This window comes from Peromyscus leucopus, chromosome X (assembly GCF_004664715.2).
Source record: "Peromyscus leucopus breed LL Stock chromosome X, UCI_PerLeu_2.1, whole genome shotgun sequence".
Classification (NCBI taxonomy): Eukaryota; Metazoa; Chordata; class Mammalia; order Rodentia; family Cricetidae; genus Peromyscus; species Peromyscus leucopus.
The window spans coordinates 62002557-62015425 of record NC_051083.1 but is presented as its reverse complement, the minus strand read 5'-3'; the positions used below and the strand labels follow the sequence as shown (position 1 = coordinate 62015425).

At 53.8% G+C, this 12869-nt stretch overlaps 1 protein-coding gene across 4 annotated transcripts; it reads left to right on the top strand.

Annotated features, from left to right (window-relative positions):
- Positions 1–1060: 1060 nt before the first annotated feature.
- On the top strand, positions 1061–6180 carry Cited1 (Cbp/p300 interacting transactivator with Glu/Asp rich carboxy-terminal domain 1). Of its 4 annotated transcripts, none has more exons than XM_037199180.1 (4): positions 1061–1223; positions 2684–2791; positions 4795–4919; positions 5458–6180. In XM_037199180.1, exons 2-4 carry the CDS (start codon positions 2773–2775, stop codon positions 6106–6108), a joined length of 795 nt encoding a protein of 264 aa, XP_037055075.1. In that variant the 5' UTR covers positions 1061–1223; positions 2684–2772; the 3' UTR covers positions 6109–6180. The 4 variants fall into 4 exon arrangements, with proteins under 4 accessions (XP_037055075.1, XP_028747912.1, XP_028747913.1 ...); XM_028892078.2 differs by lacking the exon at positions 1061–1223 and adding an exon at positions 2517–2531; XM_028892079.2 differs by lacking the exon at positions 2684–2791 and having other exon boundaries at positions 1062–1223.
- The last annotated feature ends 6689 nt before the right edge of the window (positions 6181–12869 follow it).

Below are 12869 nucleotides of genomic sequence, written 5' to 3'. Positions count from 1 at the left end.
TGAGGATGAGAGTGGGGGGCTTGATTAGAGGGGGATAATCTTGGTGGCCTTCCTGAAAGGGGTGAGGTGGGAGTTTCCAGCCACAGGGAACATGCTTTGAAATGAGAAGCCACAGATCTCTTTCAGTAAGGATTTGTAAGACAACGTACCAACACAAGAGAGATGTGCTCCAAGTGCAAGATGTTGTTCTTGCTAGATGTGAATAATTATATAATCATAATAAAATAACCTGGCATCGTGGGAAGGCAAGAGGAATCTCTGCGAACTCTGTGGCAAGCTTTTCGAACCCGCTGCCTGTTCTTGGCTTTTCCGTGAGCCATGTGAGTTGCATGCATGCACCTAGCCCCACGGTCCAGTAAAACAGCATTTCTCAGCGTCGTTGCATCCTGCCAGCCTCTTTCTGCCCTGGATGACCACAGGACAGAAAGCCTTGAAACCGACCCTGGGCCTTGAGGGAAGCCACGACTGCCATATGATCCCTCTAAGTGGCCCTGAACAAAATGTAGGGAGTTTAGGAGGAAAGGCACCTTCCAACCTCAGCCATTCCACGACCAGGCGACATAGCCTGAAGAGGGCAAACAGGCTCCGAGAAAGCCCTGCAGAAAACTAAGACCGTGCTTGCCTACCCCGTCCCGAGTGCGAGTCCCTCCTCTGCGTCTTTCCCTAAGCCAACAGCTCTCCTCTCTATCCATTGAAGCCCGTCCTGGCCACCCGCTTGATTTAGGTCAGAAAACAGACACTAACAGCTCTCCCTCGCCTCGGTGAAATTACTAAGTGGAATTTATTGGGCAAGTCCATGCAGGGTGGTGGGGAGAGCCCACGTCCTGGGTGCGGGCTGCCATCAGTTTTAGAAACATAGATACGGGCCAGGGCACTGGGACAGAAGCGACCATAATCTGGGGCCATCAGCCCCACCCCGGTAGCTGTGTCGTGCCCCCAGGGCTGAGGGACAGGAGGGGGACGCACGGACTCCGTTCCCTAGCCCGCCCTCCGCTTTCACAAGATCCACGGTGACTGCACCAGCTCGAGCGCCTTTAAAGGGCCACACACGCCAGCCGCCGCTATAAAATGTTCCCGGCGGCACAGCTGCAGAAGTGCGCTGCTGAGCTGCGGTGAGGAGGCTCGCTCCGCCCGGCTGCTCCTCCCACAGCCTATCGGCGCGGGGCTGCTCCCAGCCAGGAGGACCAGACTGGAGGAAGGCACTGCACCCTCTCGGGCCCTCCGTAAGTATCCAGTTCAGATTTTGCCACCAACTCGCCCACGATCCAGGACATGTGCTAATCATGCCCTAAGCCAGTTATAAAGACGTGAAAATTGGGGGGAGAGGGGAAAAAAAAAGGGGGGAAAAGGGTCTGTCCTTCCTGGGATTCCTAGCCGAGGCCAGCCTGCAGCCCTGTGCCGGGGCGCCAGGGCTCTCCGGGCGCCAATGGGGGCTTGAGAGCCGGGTCCCCGCGCCCAGCCCCAAACGTGGTGGCTGCTAACGCCACCGCCTCGGAGTCCGGCGGGCGCCGAAGCTGCGGGCGGGCACCAGCGCCGGCCGGGGCTGCTGGGCGCTGCACGGTGCGGTGCGGCGGCGCGGCGCGGCTGTGCAGGCTTTTGCCAAGCGCCTTGGGGTCGGGTGCCTGTGCGGCCGCGGGACTCGGAAGCGAGCGGCGGCGGTGGCCAGCTCGCCAAGGGACGGGGGGGTTCGGCCCCTTCGTCCGATCCTCAGCCCCGCAGCGAGCTTTCCCTGTCTCCCGGGCAGGCAGCTTCGCGGAGGTAAGCCGGGCCGCCGGGCAGGGCGCTGGGCTGGGCAGCCGGAGACGAGGGCAACGGGCGGCCGGCGGCCGAGCGGGCCGAGGGGCTGGGGGACTTGTTTGCCGCTGGAGGTGCCGGGCCGCGGGGGGACGGCAGCGGGCGGGACTGGGCGCCCACTTGTCCGGAGGAAGCCTCAGCAGCTCCTCTCCCGCGCCCGCGCTTTCTGGGGCTCTGCTTCCCCGACTTTGCCAATAGCCCGGACTGCATCAGGCCGCTTCGGGGGGCCCCCCGCACAAAGCTCTCGTTTCCTTGGGGGGGGGGGGGATTGGAAACGAGAGGGGGCTCCGGGCCGGGTCCCGCCGAGCTGCGGGCTGGAAGTTGGAGCCTTCGGGGGAACTTGCTTTCCCCTGGGCAGCCGACCCAGCTCCCTGCCCCCGCGCACACGCCCCTCTCCAAGGGGAAGCGGCGGCAGCGGCGGCACGGCGGCCAGCCCCTGCCTCGCGGGGCGCCTGACCTGGGGTGGGACAGCTAGTCGGGGGGGGCCGCGCCACTTTGAGCGCTGTGACCTTGGGTAAGTTCTGGCCCCTGTCGGACCCTCGAAGGTTCGCGAGCGGGGCCGGGAGCAGCGGCGCCTTCGGACGCTCCGAGGACGCTCGGAAGTGTCGGCGAGGCGCGCGAGGCGCTGCCACTGGCGCCAAAGTGCGCCCCCGCGCGCGGAGACGCTGCGGGTCCCCCAAGTCGCGCTGACGCGGAGACCCCGTGCCTCGTCGCCAGTCTGCTCCCGAGCACCTGAGGTAACGGAAGCTTCGCGCTTTCGGGCCCCGGCTGCTCGCTCCCGGGCTCCGGGGCTGCGGGGTGCGGCCAAGCTCCGCGCCGGTGGCTCTCGCCGCCGCCGGGGCGCGTCGAGGAGGGCCCGGCGAGCTGTCGGTAAACAACGGGCCTTTAGTTTTCAGGTGGCGAGGCTGACGGGGCTGCTTGGAGGGCGAGCCAGCCAAGCCGCAGCGCTGTCTGGATTGGGTAGATTTCTCAGTAGCAATGGAGATGGAGTCGACCGGTTGGTGCCATTTTTAACTTTTGCTCCCGGGACAGGTTCAAGGCCCCCCACCTGCCGCTCCCTTCTCTTCCCCCCCCCCGACTCCCCCACCCCCGCCGCTCCTCACCCCTCCTTCAGCGCGGGACCGGGGCTGAGGAGGAGGGCGGCCAGGCGAAGCCCGGCGGGCGGGCGGCGGGAGGCGCGGCAGCCGCGGAGCCGGCACTTGTTGCGCGGCTTTTGGCGGCGGCTGGCTGGCCGCCGCGGCTTCGCGGTGGGCACGGAGTGGCTCGCCCCAGGCGTTCGCGAGCCAAGTTTTTCCCTCAGGTGGGCCGAGGGGCGGAGTGGGGGGGATAGAGGACGGGGCCGTGGGGGGCCGGAAATAAGATCGCCCCTCAGACGGGCTCCCGCGAGCGGGCTGGCGCGCCTCGAGGGGAATGTGACCAGGGCCTGCCCGGCGAGCCGCCACCACACCACACACACTTTTCCTCATATTTTCGTCCCCCGTTAGTGTTGCTTTGGGGTTTTTTGGGGTTTTTTTTGGTTTTCTTTTGGACATTCGGGTACGGGTGGCGTACGGGCGAGAGAAGATGGATGCGAAGGTGAGGCGATGAGGAACTTGAAGTAGTGGCGGTGCCGGCCCTCCTGACGACGACGCGCGGTAGCGCCCTCGTCTTGACATAGATGGCTGGAATCGCCTAGGGTTACCTCAGAGCGCTGTTTGTACTTCAGTCAAGCAGGGCTGTGGGCCCCAGCAAGAGCCCCCTCCATGTTTTCTCTCTTTAGCTTCCTTCTCTCCCCCCCCCCCGCCCCGTAGGGCGGTTGTTGAGGGGCGGGGGGCGGGGGGTGGGGAAGGATAGTGGTACCTGTAGAATCCAGAACATTCTTAACAGCCACGGGGTTAAGGTAACAGGGAGGTAGAGTCCCAGCAAATTCTAGCCTCTTTGGGAAAATGACTCGGGTTCTTTAAGACGACAATGCTAGAATATATGCGGGTGTCAAATATACGCTTCCAGGAAAATAAGAATTTTTAATTTTCTGAGTTTGAGGTGGTTTTCTTTTTTTTTTTTTTTTTTTTTTTTTGTTTTTTCTCTCATTCTCGTGTCTCGCTGGCACTTGGGCAAGAGAATCATTTCTTTAGAAGCCATCTGAGTGATTTCAGGTATGAGGACTTGGCCTATGGTCAGGAGAGACCGACTGTTAGATGCTGCTCTCCAAACGGCTGCTGCTGCTGCTGCTGCTTCCAGGCTGAAAACCATCGGATTTTCCCTCCATGAAGAATTCTTTCTTCTCTCGTCCACACATGGGTGTGGCCTGGCTCTGGGCCCTGGGACAGTTGTCCTGGGAAAGCCCAATCTAGGGACTGTCTTGTAGGGGCTTGAGACATGGAAGAACTGAGCTATTTCCAGCTATTCTGCGGCTCCTGCTGCCTCACAGCATGCCCCAAGAGACTCTAGGTTATCCTTCTCCTGAATTCTCACTTTTCCCCAGTCCCACTGAAGTAGTGGCGGTGCCGGCCCTCCTGACGACGACGACGACGACGATGACGACGACGATGACGACGCGCGGTAGCGCCCTTGTCTTGAGATAGATGGCTGGAATAGCCTAGGGTTACCTCAGAGCGCTGTTTGTACTTCAGTCAAGCAGGGGTGTGGGCCCCAGACCTGGGTGTTAGTGGTCCATTGACATGGTTCGCTGTGTTCTCAGGGACATGCCTGCTCTGGGAATCAGGAATAGTGCTTCCCCTACCTCTGGACTCGGAAATAACCTGCATGAGTAAATGCTCATGTGTTCTTTCTTGGCATTGGGGGTCATCATTGACCCCTGGCTGAATAGAGCCTACTTCTGGCCCCAGGTCAGAGGTCCAGCTCTGTCTCTGCTTCCTGCTCAGGTGCTCTCTGTTTTGAGTTTAACCAGACCAGCGTCTTCGTGTAGCTGAATGGATTCGCCCTGGCTTCGGATTTTCTAGTGCTTCCTTTGTCAAGATAACCGTTTCGCGTTTATCATTTCTTCTCTTTTCCTTACAGACCAACAGCTCCAGCTGGAGGCCTCAACGCCCACCAGTTTATCTGACTTCTGCCCAGACTCTGAAATGCCAACTATGTCAAGGCCTGCACTTGACGTCAAGGGTGGTAGCAGCTCTGCGAAGGAGGTACGTTTCGCCACCTGCAGATGGAGAGACTATGGCATGGAAAGCTGGGCTTTAGGGGAGGAGGTCATGCGCCAGGCCTGCCTAGGTGTGGCACGTAGCCAGAGTGCTTGAAGAGAAGATGCAGCGGGCTTTGTCTGGGAAAAATGAGAACAGCTTTGGTCTGAAAGTGGTCGAATTGAACTCACTAGGGGTCCTGAAAGGCAGACAGCAGGAAGGTAGCAAAGAAGCAGAGTTGGAGCAAGACCACTGTGGCAAAGAGAGCGTACTGAGGCTGAGAAGAGGGACGAAGGGGTGCCCTTTTTACACGGGGGTGGGGGGGCACAGAGAGGAGCGGGGGAGGGAGGCCCACTTCGGATAATGGGTTGTCCAGGACCACACCTGAGGTCTGAACTCACGATCCTAACTGTCCAGGGCCTCTTCCTGCCACCTGCTCACTATTAGCACCAAATGCAGGCCATGCAGGAGCATTCCAGATCCAGTGAATGCCCAAGAGAACACCAGGAGGAGGGCTACTATGGTGAACCTTCTTCTCTTCCAGGATGCCAACCAGGAGATGAATTCTCTGGCCTACTCTAACCTCGGGGTGAAAGACCGCAAAGCAGTGGCCATCCTGCACTACCCCGGGGTGACCTCAAATGGAGCCAAAGCCAATGGGGCTCCCGCCGGCTCCTCTGGATCAGCATCTCCAATGGGCTCTCCTACTGCCACCCCTTCTACCAAACCCCCACCCTTCAACCTGCACGCTGCCCCTCACCTGATGGCCAGCATGCAGCTGCAGAAGCTTAACAGCCAGTACCAAGGGGCCGCAGCGGCTGCTGCTGCCACTCCAGGCCAAGCAGGGGAGGCGGGCCCCATGCAAAACTGGGGCCTTGGGGCACAGGCCCAGGTGCAGGCTCAGGTGCAGGCCCAGGTGCAGGCCCAGGTGCAGGCCCAGGCGCAGGCCCAGGCGCAGGCTCAGGCTCAGGCTCAGGCCCAGGCCCAGGCCCAGGCCCAGGCGGGAGGGTCAGGGTCAATCACTCCTCCTGCTGGTGCCCAGAGCCCTGCTATCATTGATTCTGACCCAGTGGATGAGGAGGTGCTGATGTCTCTGGTGGTGGAACTCGGGCTAGACCGAGCCAATGAGCTTCCCGAGCTGTGGCTGGGGCAGAATGAGTTTGATTTCACTGCAGATTTTCCCTCTGGCTGCTGATGCCGAGTGTCCCTAAAAATTGAGGAACAAAGCCACCAATTCTGTTGTAAATAAAAGTAACTTGCAAAGAGATAGCTGACTGGCTGTATTCTTCATGGGGGGTCTAAAGTTGTGGCGGGCACTCTGATAGCCTTGGTAATTCGGGGCTGCAAGACCGAGGGGTGTGGGGAGGGCTGGCACAGGTGGTCTCAGAACTCTTGCTGCTGCCACCCCTGCCCTTCTCGCCTCCAGAGTCCAGGAACTTAGCTTCAGTTCCCTAACACTCCACAAACACTGTCCTGTTGAAGGCTGGGCACAGGAGCTGGTGGTGCTCAAGGCATTTTTGGAAGACAAGCGGCTTCAAATCTGTCTGTGGTTTCCTTGGCATTGGCACACCCTTGGCTACCTGGCATATGCTCCCAACTCTAAAAGCCAGCAATCCAGGGTTGAATCAGTGCTCCAATAGTTAAAAGCACTTACTGCTTTTGCAGAGGACTGGGGTTCAGTTCCCAGCACCCACATGGCAGCTCACAGCCATCCATAATTCCAGTTCCAGAGGATCGGACACCCTCTTCTGACCTCCAGCATCAGGCTTGTATGTATGTGGTACACATATATAAAGGCAAAATGCATACATATAAATTTTTTAAGTCACCAATCTAACTGACCCATTTAGGGCTATTCCTTTACCCTTTTGCCTTTATGAGATAGATAAGGCCAAATATTCTATAACCGAGCATTCAGATATTGTCATTAAAACATGATTCTAGGTGCCTTCTTCAAGCCCCTCAGACAACTCCTTGTTCTTCCCCTCCAAGCCTAGAAGACTCTGAGCTGGGCTGTGTGTCCCCTAGTTCCTACCTCCTTGGCCTACCCTGTGTGAGGTAGGCCTCTCCAACCTAAAAAGTACAAATGAGACCCAGGTTGACAAGTTCGAAATGTTTAGAGATCTCTTGAGGCGGTGACTTCAAAAGAATGCCAGGGGACAAGGTAAGGACACTAACCCAGATCCTGGGTCATAATGCAGCCCTAGCCTCGTGTCAGGGCTGGAAACTGCTGCCCACATGTCAGTGTCCTGAAGGTGTTCTTCCTTGGCCACTGAACATTACTAATTAGCCTTTGAGGAACATCATGAGGCTTGTCCCATGTGAGCACATTCAAGAATCCTCCTACTAAAGGCACTCATTGAATTCAACCCTCTCTGAGTACCTGCTCAGGGTCAGGCACTTGGCTAGACACTGGGAACAAGAATTAGATCAAGTCTGTGCCTTTGAGGGTGTTTCCCATCTATCTCCAAGGAAGAAGGGCAGAAACACTGCAATAAATCTTGTATTCTCCAGAACACAAGAAACAGTGTTAGTTGATCCCAGGAAAAGAAGTAGCTCTATCTACCTGGGATGTGTGGGGAAGATGTTCTAGTATTGAACTGGTCCCTTTATTTATTTTCCAATCTCACAAGTAATAAGTATATGGTAGAAGCTTGTAAAAAGTAGGAGGGGCTAGGGAATGTGGCTTGGTGGCAGAGCACTTGTCCAGCATGCACATGTTCCTGGGTTCCATCCCCAGCACCGCGAAAATCAAAGCAACAATTAAGAAATAGAAATTTGGGTTGGACAGAGATAGTCAAATCTCCGTGCGTTTGAGGCCAGTCTGGCATACATAGCAAGTCCCAGGCCAACCAGGGCTACAGAGAAAGGCCTTATCTCTATAAAAAAAATTAAAGAAAGAAAGTCCAGATATGGCTAAAGAACCCTTTGTCCTACTCTCCCCCTTAATCTCGACTGCCTCTGGTCCTCCAGAGAAATAGCTGTTTATCTGTTCCTGGGGCATCCTTGCCAACCCTGTTTTCGGCCTTAATATGAAGATGTATCTATCCCTAAGGGGGGGGACTTTTTTTTTTAAAAATATAACTCAGCAGGGTCTGAAGGGATGGCTCAGTGGTTAAAAGCTCTTTGAGAAGATCCAGGTTTGATTCCTAGTATCCACATGGCAGCCCACAACCAATTGTAGCTCCAGTCCCAGGATCTGATACCCTCTTCTGGCTTCCACAGGCACCAGGCATGCATGCAAGCAAAACACCCATCCACATAAATAATTTTAAAAATCAGCTCCTAGTGACCCAGCAGCAGCATGTGGGTACAGGGGCAGGGTGTGGTGCAGTGATAAGATGTATTAGACAGGGTCCCTCCCTGCTGGAGCATTTGAAAAACATGAGTCTAGCCAGATTCTATGCCTGTTCCCTGGCTTGTTTCCCCGATCTCTGAGCATTTGGGGGCCCCAGAGGGCAATAGTGGTTGGTGGGAAGAGAGGCCCGAGTAAGGGGTCAGTACCTGAAAATCTGAAAATTGTAGAGGTGATAAGAATACAACTGGGAAGCAGGTGATGGCAGAGAACAGCCTGGGTATCGTCAGTGTATTAAGGTTCTCCAAAGGAAGAAAACCAGTAAAATATATACACACATATATATAGACGCTATTTATTTCTAGTATATATGATACCTATAACAATGCAGTACACATGAATATGAGATTGTAGAGACCAAGGAGTCCCTCAATCTGCTGTGTGGAAGCCAGAGATGCAGAAAAGCCAGTGGTGCAACTCAGTCTACATGTGAAGTTTCAGGAGTGCTGAATAAAGTCCAAGGGCAGAAAACGAACGTCTCGGCTCAAATTCACCTTTCCTCTTCCTATCAGTTCTATTCAAGCTCTCCACTGATTAGATGATGCTTAGTCACACACTCATTACTCAACCTGCTGATTATTTAAAATGCCAGTCTCTCAGAGCCACATCCAGAGATGAAATCTGACTAGCTGTATGGGCGTCCTTAGCTCCCCTGTAGTTACTACCATCACACCTAGAGAAGGAGCTTCCGGGAGGAAGAGAGCAACCCTGCCTCCTGGTGTCAGCAGCCAAGAAGTGTGGTCACCTGAGCAGGCTCTCGGATCACCTGAGCAGAGCGGAAGGGGGAAGGGAGGCAGGGTGCATCTTCCAGAGAGAGCCAGGCCTACTAGGGGAGGAAAGGGACAGCGTGGACAGGAAAGGACACGGTGGAGGACAGTTGCGCAAATCTCCATTCCTGCCCCACTGGTTCCCGGTCGGTCTTCTTCACAGCCAGATGCCTTCATTTATTAGGTTACCATGAAGTTCCAGGGGCAGACCCCAGGCTCCCTCAGCTTAGGCCCTAGTGCACACAGAGAAGGAGGACAGCCTGCTGGCAAGGGCCCCCGCAGCCTGGAACAGATAACCATGGACAGGTAACAATGTCTCCAAGAGCCCAGTGGCTATCCTGTTCCCTAGGGATAAGCTAGAAGAGACCCGGTCCCTGATTACAAGGAACTCCCAGTTCCGGGGCAGTCATGGCCTTGAAGGATGAATCGGACTCGCACATGGCAGCAAAAGCACGGAGGGTGGGAGCACAGCCTCCAATCAGAGGAACAAATGGAACATTACCAAGAAGATAGAACGGGGGCTGCTGGAAACCAGAACAAAGCCCCAGAAAAAAACAAGCTCGAAATGAGGAGGCTTTTTCAAGGACACAAAGCCCAGAAGCTAGGGAAAACAGTGATATATTTAACTACATTATTTAGCTGCATTTTTGTGGGGGGTTGCTTTGGGTTTGCTGAGGCAGGGTCGCACTCTACAGCCCCACCTGGCCTTGAGTTCACTATGCAGTCCAGGCCGGCCTTGGGTTCATGGCAAACCTCCTGCCTCACCCCCCAAGGACTGGAATTGCAGGCATGCACCACCACTCCAAAATTTAAGTGCATTTTAAAAACTATATGGTCTCTATGCCCTTGCCTCTAATCCCAGCACTGCAGAGGTAGAAGAGGATCACAAGTTCAAGTCCAACCTGAGCTACATAAAAAGACAAAGTGTTGAGAAAATATTCATAGTAAAACACACACACACACACACACACACACACACACACACACACACACACATGCATTGTAAAAGTCAGCCATAGTAAGTGCACACCTTTAAATTTCAGTACTCCTGAGGCAGAGGTAAGCAGATCTCTGTGACTTCAAGATCAGACTGGTATACACAGTGAGTTCCAGGCCTCACAAAGGGGACCCTGTTTTGTTTGTTTGTTTTTTAGGTTTTTTGAGACAGGGTTTTCTCTGTGTAGCTTTGGTGTCTGTCCTGGATCTCATTCTGTAGACCAGGCTGGCCTCGAACTCACAGAGATCCACCTGGCTCTGCCTCTGGAGTGCTGGCATTAAAGGCATGTGCCACCACCGCCGGCCCTCTTTCTCTCTTAAAAACATATCTGGGCAGTGGTGGTGCACCCCTTTAACCTCAGCACTCAGGAGGCAGAGGCAAGGGATCTCTGTGAGTTCAAGGCCAGCCTGCTCTACAGAATGAGTTCCAGGACAGCCAGGACTGTTAGACAAAGAAACCCTGTCTCTAAAAACAAACAAACAAACAAACACGCATACAAACAATACAGAATTCATTTTGTATTGTCAAACTACTCCTGAGCATAAGGCCTGCCTTGCTGTGTGGTTTGATGAACCCAGTGTTACCCCATTGGGGGGAAAAAACTGGTCCTTCCCTCTCCTAACAACAATTGATTCCAAATAGTTTCTTTGCCAGGAGTGGGACTTGGTGCCCACTTCTCTTTCTCTGTGCTGGCATTTCGTCTGGCTTGGATCTGTGCAGGTCCTGGGCATGCTGTCACAGTCTCTGTGAGTTCGTATGGGCATCAGCCCTGTTGTGTCTGGAAAACTCTGGAAAACTTCCTTGGAGCCATCCATCCACCACCTCCGGCTCTTAAAAAAATCTTTCTGTCTCCTCTTCTACCTAGATCCCTGGGCCTTGAGGGGAGGGGTTCGATGTAGACATCCCGTGGAGGACTGAGTGCTCCAAAGTCTGTCTCTCTGCACATGGTCCAGTTGTGGGCCTGTGCTAATTCCTGTCTACTACTAGAAGAAGCTTCTCTGATGAGCGCTGGGGCTGGGTCCCCAGATAATGAGGTGGAACTTCTGGCTCGAGAAAAAGATTATATAGACTTACCGTTCCCTGCTTCTCTCCACAAAAGTACAGTTAGATACCTTAGACAGAAAACAAGAAAGAGAAAAATAGACTGGCCAGGAACCCCAAGACTTGAGGAGCAACAATGTTTATCTCCCATAGACTAGCAGATCCCCCTAGACTGAGTGACAAGGAAGACAGGAGAGCTGAGGGATCCTGGAAAGTGGATATGCTTTCTCTAAGCAGGAGACTGGGAAAGAGCAGCCCAACGGGTATCTAGCGGGAAGACCTAAGCCCGGCTCCATGGCTGCAGTCCCAGACGGCTGGCGATTTCCGGCTTTGCCGCATCTAAGTTGTGAGCTGTCCCCATGCCGATCTAGAGCTGAGGCTCCACGGGGGAACTGCATTTTCCTGCAGCAGTCACAACAAAGCCTCATCTTTCCCAGGCTTGCACTCAGCAGCATAAGAAGACCCTAAGGCAGCTGCTTGCTCACCCCAGAATATCACTCAGCAGAATCAGGCGGCTCGGAGCTTGGAAGGTCTTCTGTTCCTGTAAAGAAGACCAGTAAAGTCTAGACCAGGAGCCCCAGGAAAAGCAGAATGAAACCAAGTGAAATAGCATTGCAAGGCTCAGAAAATAAAACTGTTTGGAGGGACCACGGCCCAAACTGCTTAACTATCTCTCGAGCCCTGAAATAAAAGATTTAAATGGGATCAAGAGTCACCAAACTTGCAATGGAGAGATGGCTCAGCGGTTAAGAGCACTGACTGCTCTTCTGGAAGACCTGGGTTCAGTTGCCAGCATCCACGAACTACGGCTCACAACCACCTGTAACTCCAGCTCCGGGGAGGTCCAATACCTCTGGCCTCTGGGGACACCTGCACTCACATGAGCATACCTCCCCCTGCCGGGCACATGCACACAATTAAAAATAAGTGTTTTAAAAGTTTACAAAAGAGCCCCTGGCAAAACTGAAATATCCAGGATGCTAACTGAAAATCACCCATCTTGCTGAGCCAGGCAAACCACCACTGCGATGAGATGAACCAGCCAACTGACACCGACATGAAGACGGGCCCAACAACGCAGCTATTTGACACAGACTTTAAGGCTTCGCAATTAATGACGACGTCACTGACAATTGAACGTGGCTCAGCAGTACAGTGCTTGCCTGGCATGCATGCGGCCCTGAGTTCAATCCCCAATACTGACATTTACAAAATAAACCAATCTACCTGGTATCACAGACTGCTATTCCAGATCCCGGGGGTGGTGGAGGTTAGACAGGAAGATTGAAAGTTTAAGACCTGCCAGGCTATGGAATAACTTCAAACCTGGACATTTCAGTGAGACATTATTTTAAAATAAAAAGGTTTTTTTTTAAAGGTCAAGGTTACAGATTGGTGGTAAAGCACTTGCCTCAAATTCCCAATACTGCAAAAGCAGGCTAATAAATAAATAGATGGAAAAGTCTTAGCAAAGAAACATGTTATGAAAAATCACTAAATGGAAATCATAGCATTTTTAAAAGCTGAAATTTCAAAGATCATTGGACAGACTCAATAGTAAATGTGAGGGCCAGGTGTCCTCTTTAATCTGAGCACTTGGGGAAGAGGCAGACAGACCTCTGCAAGTTCAAGGCCAGTTAGTTCTACATAGTGACTTCAAGACCAGCCAGAGCTACAACAGTAAAACTCTTGTCTCAAAAAAAAAAAATAGAGGCGACAGAAAATAAAATCAGTGAACTTGGAGACATACAAATAAAATTTATTCAATGTGAACTCACTTGAAAAGCGGTAAGGTG

Bases quoted from the DNA above. Each gene is read 5' to 3' on its own strand.
- Cited1 (XM_037199180.1), top strand. The intron at 4,920-5,457 runs GTACGTTTCGCC...CTTCTCTTCCAG, and splicing joins GTAGCAGCTCTGCGAAGGAG to GATGCCAACCAGGAGATGAA.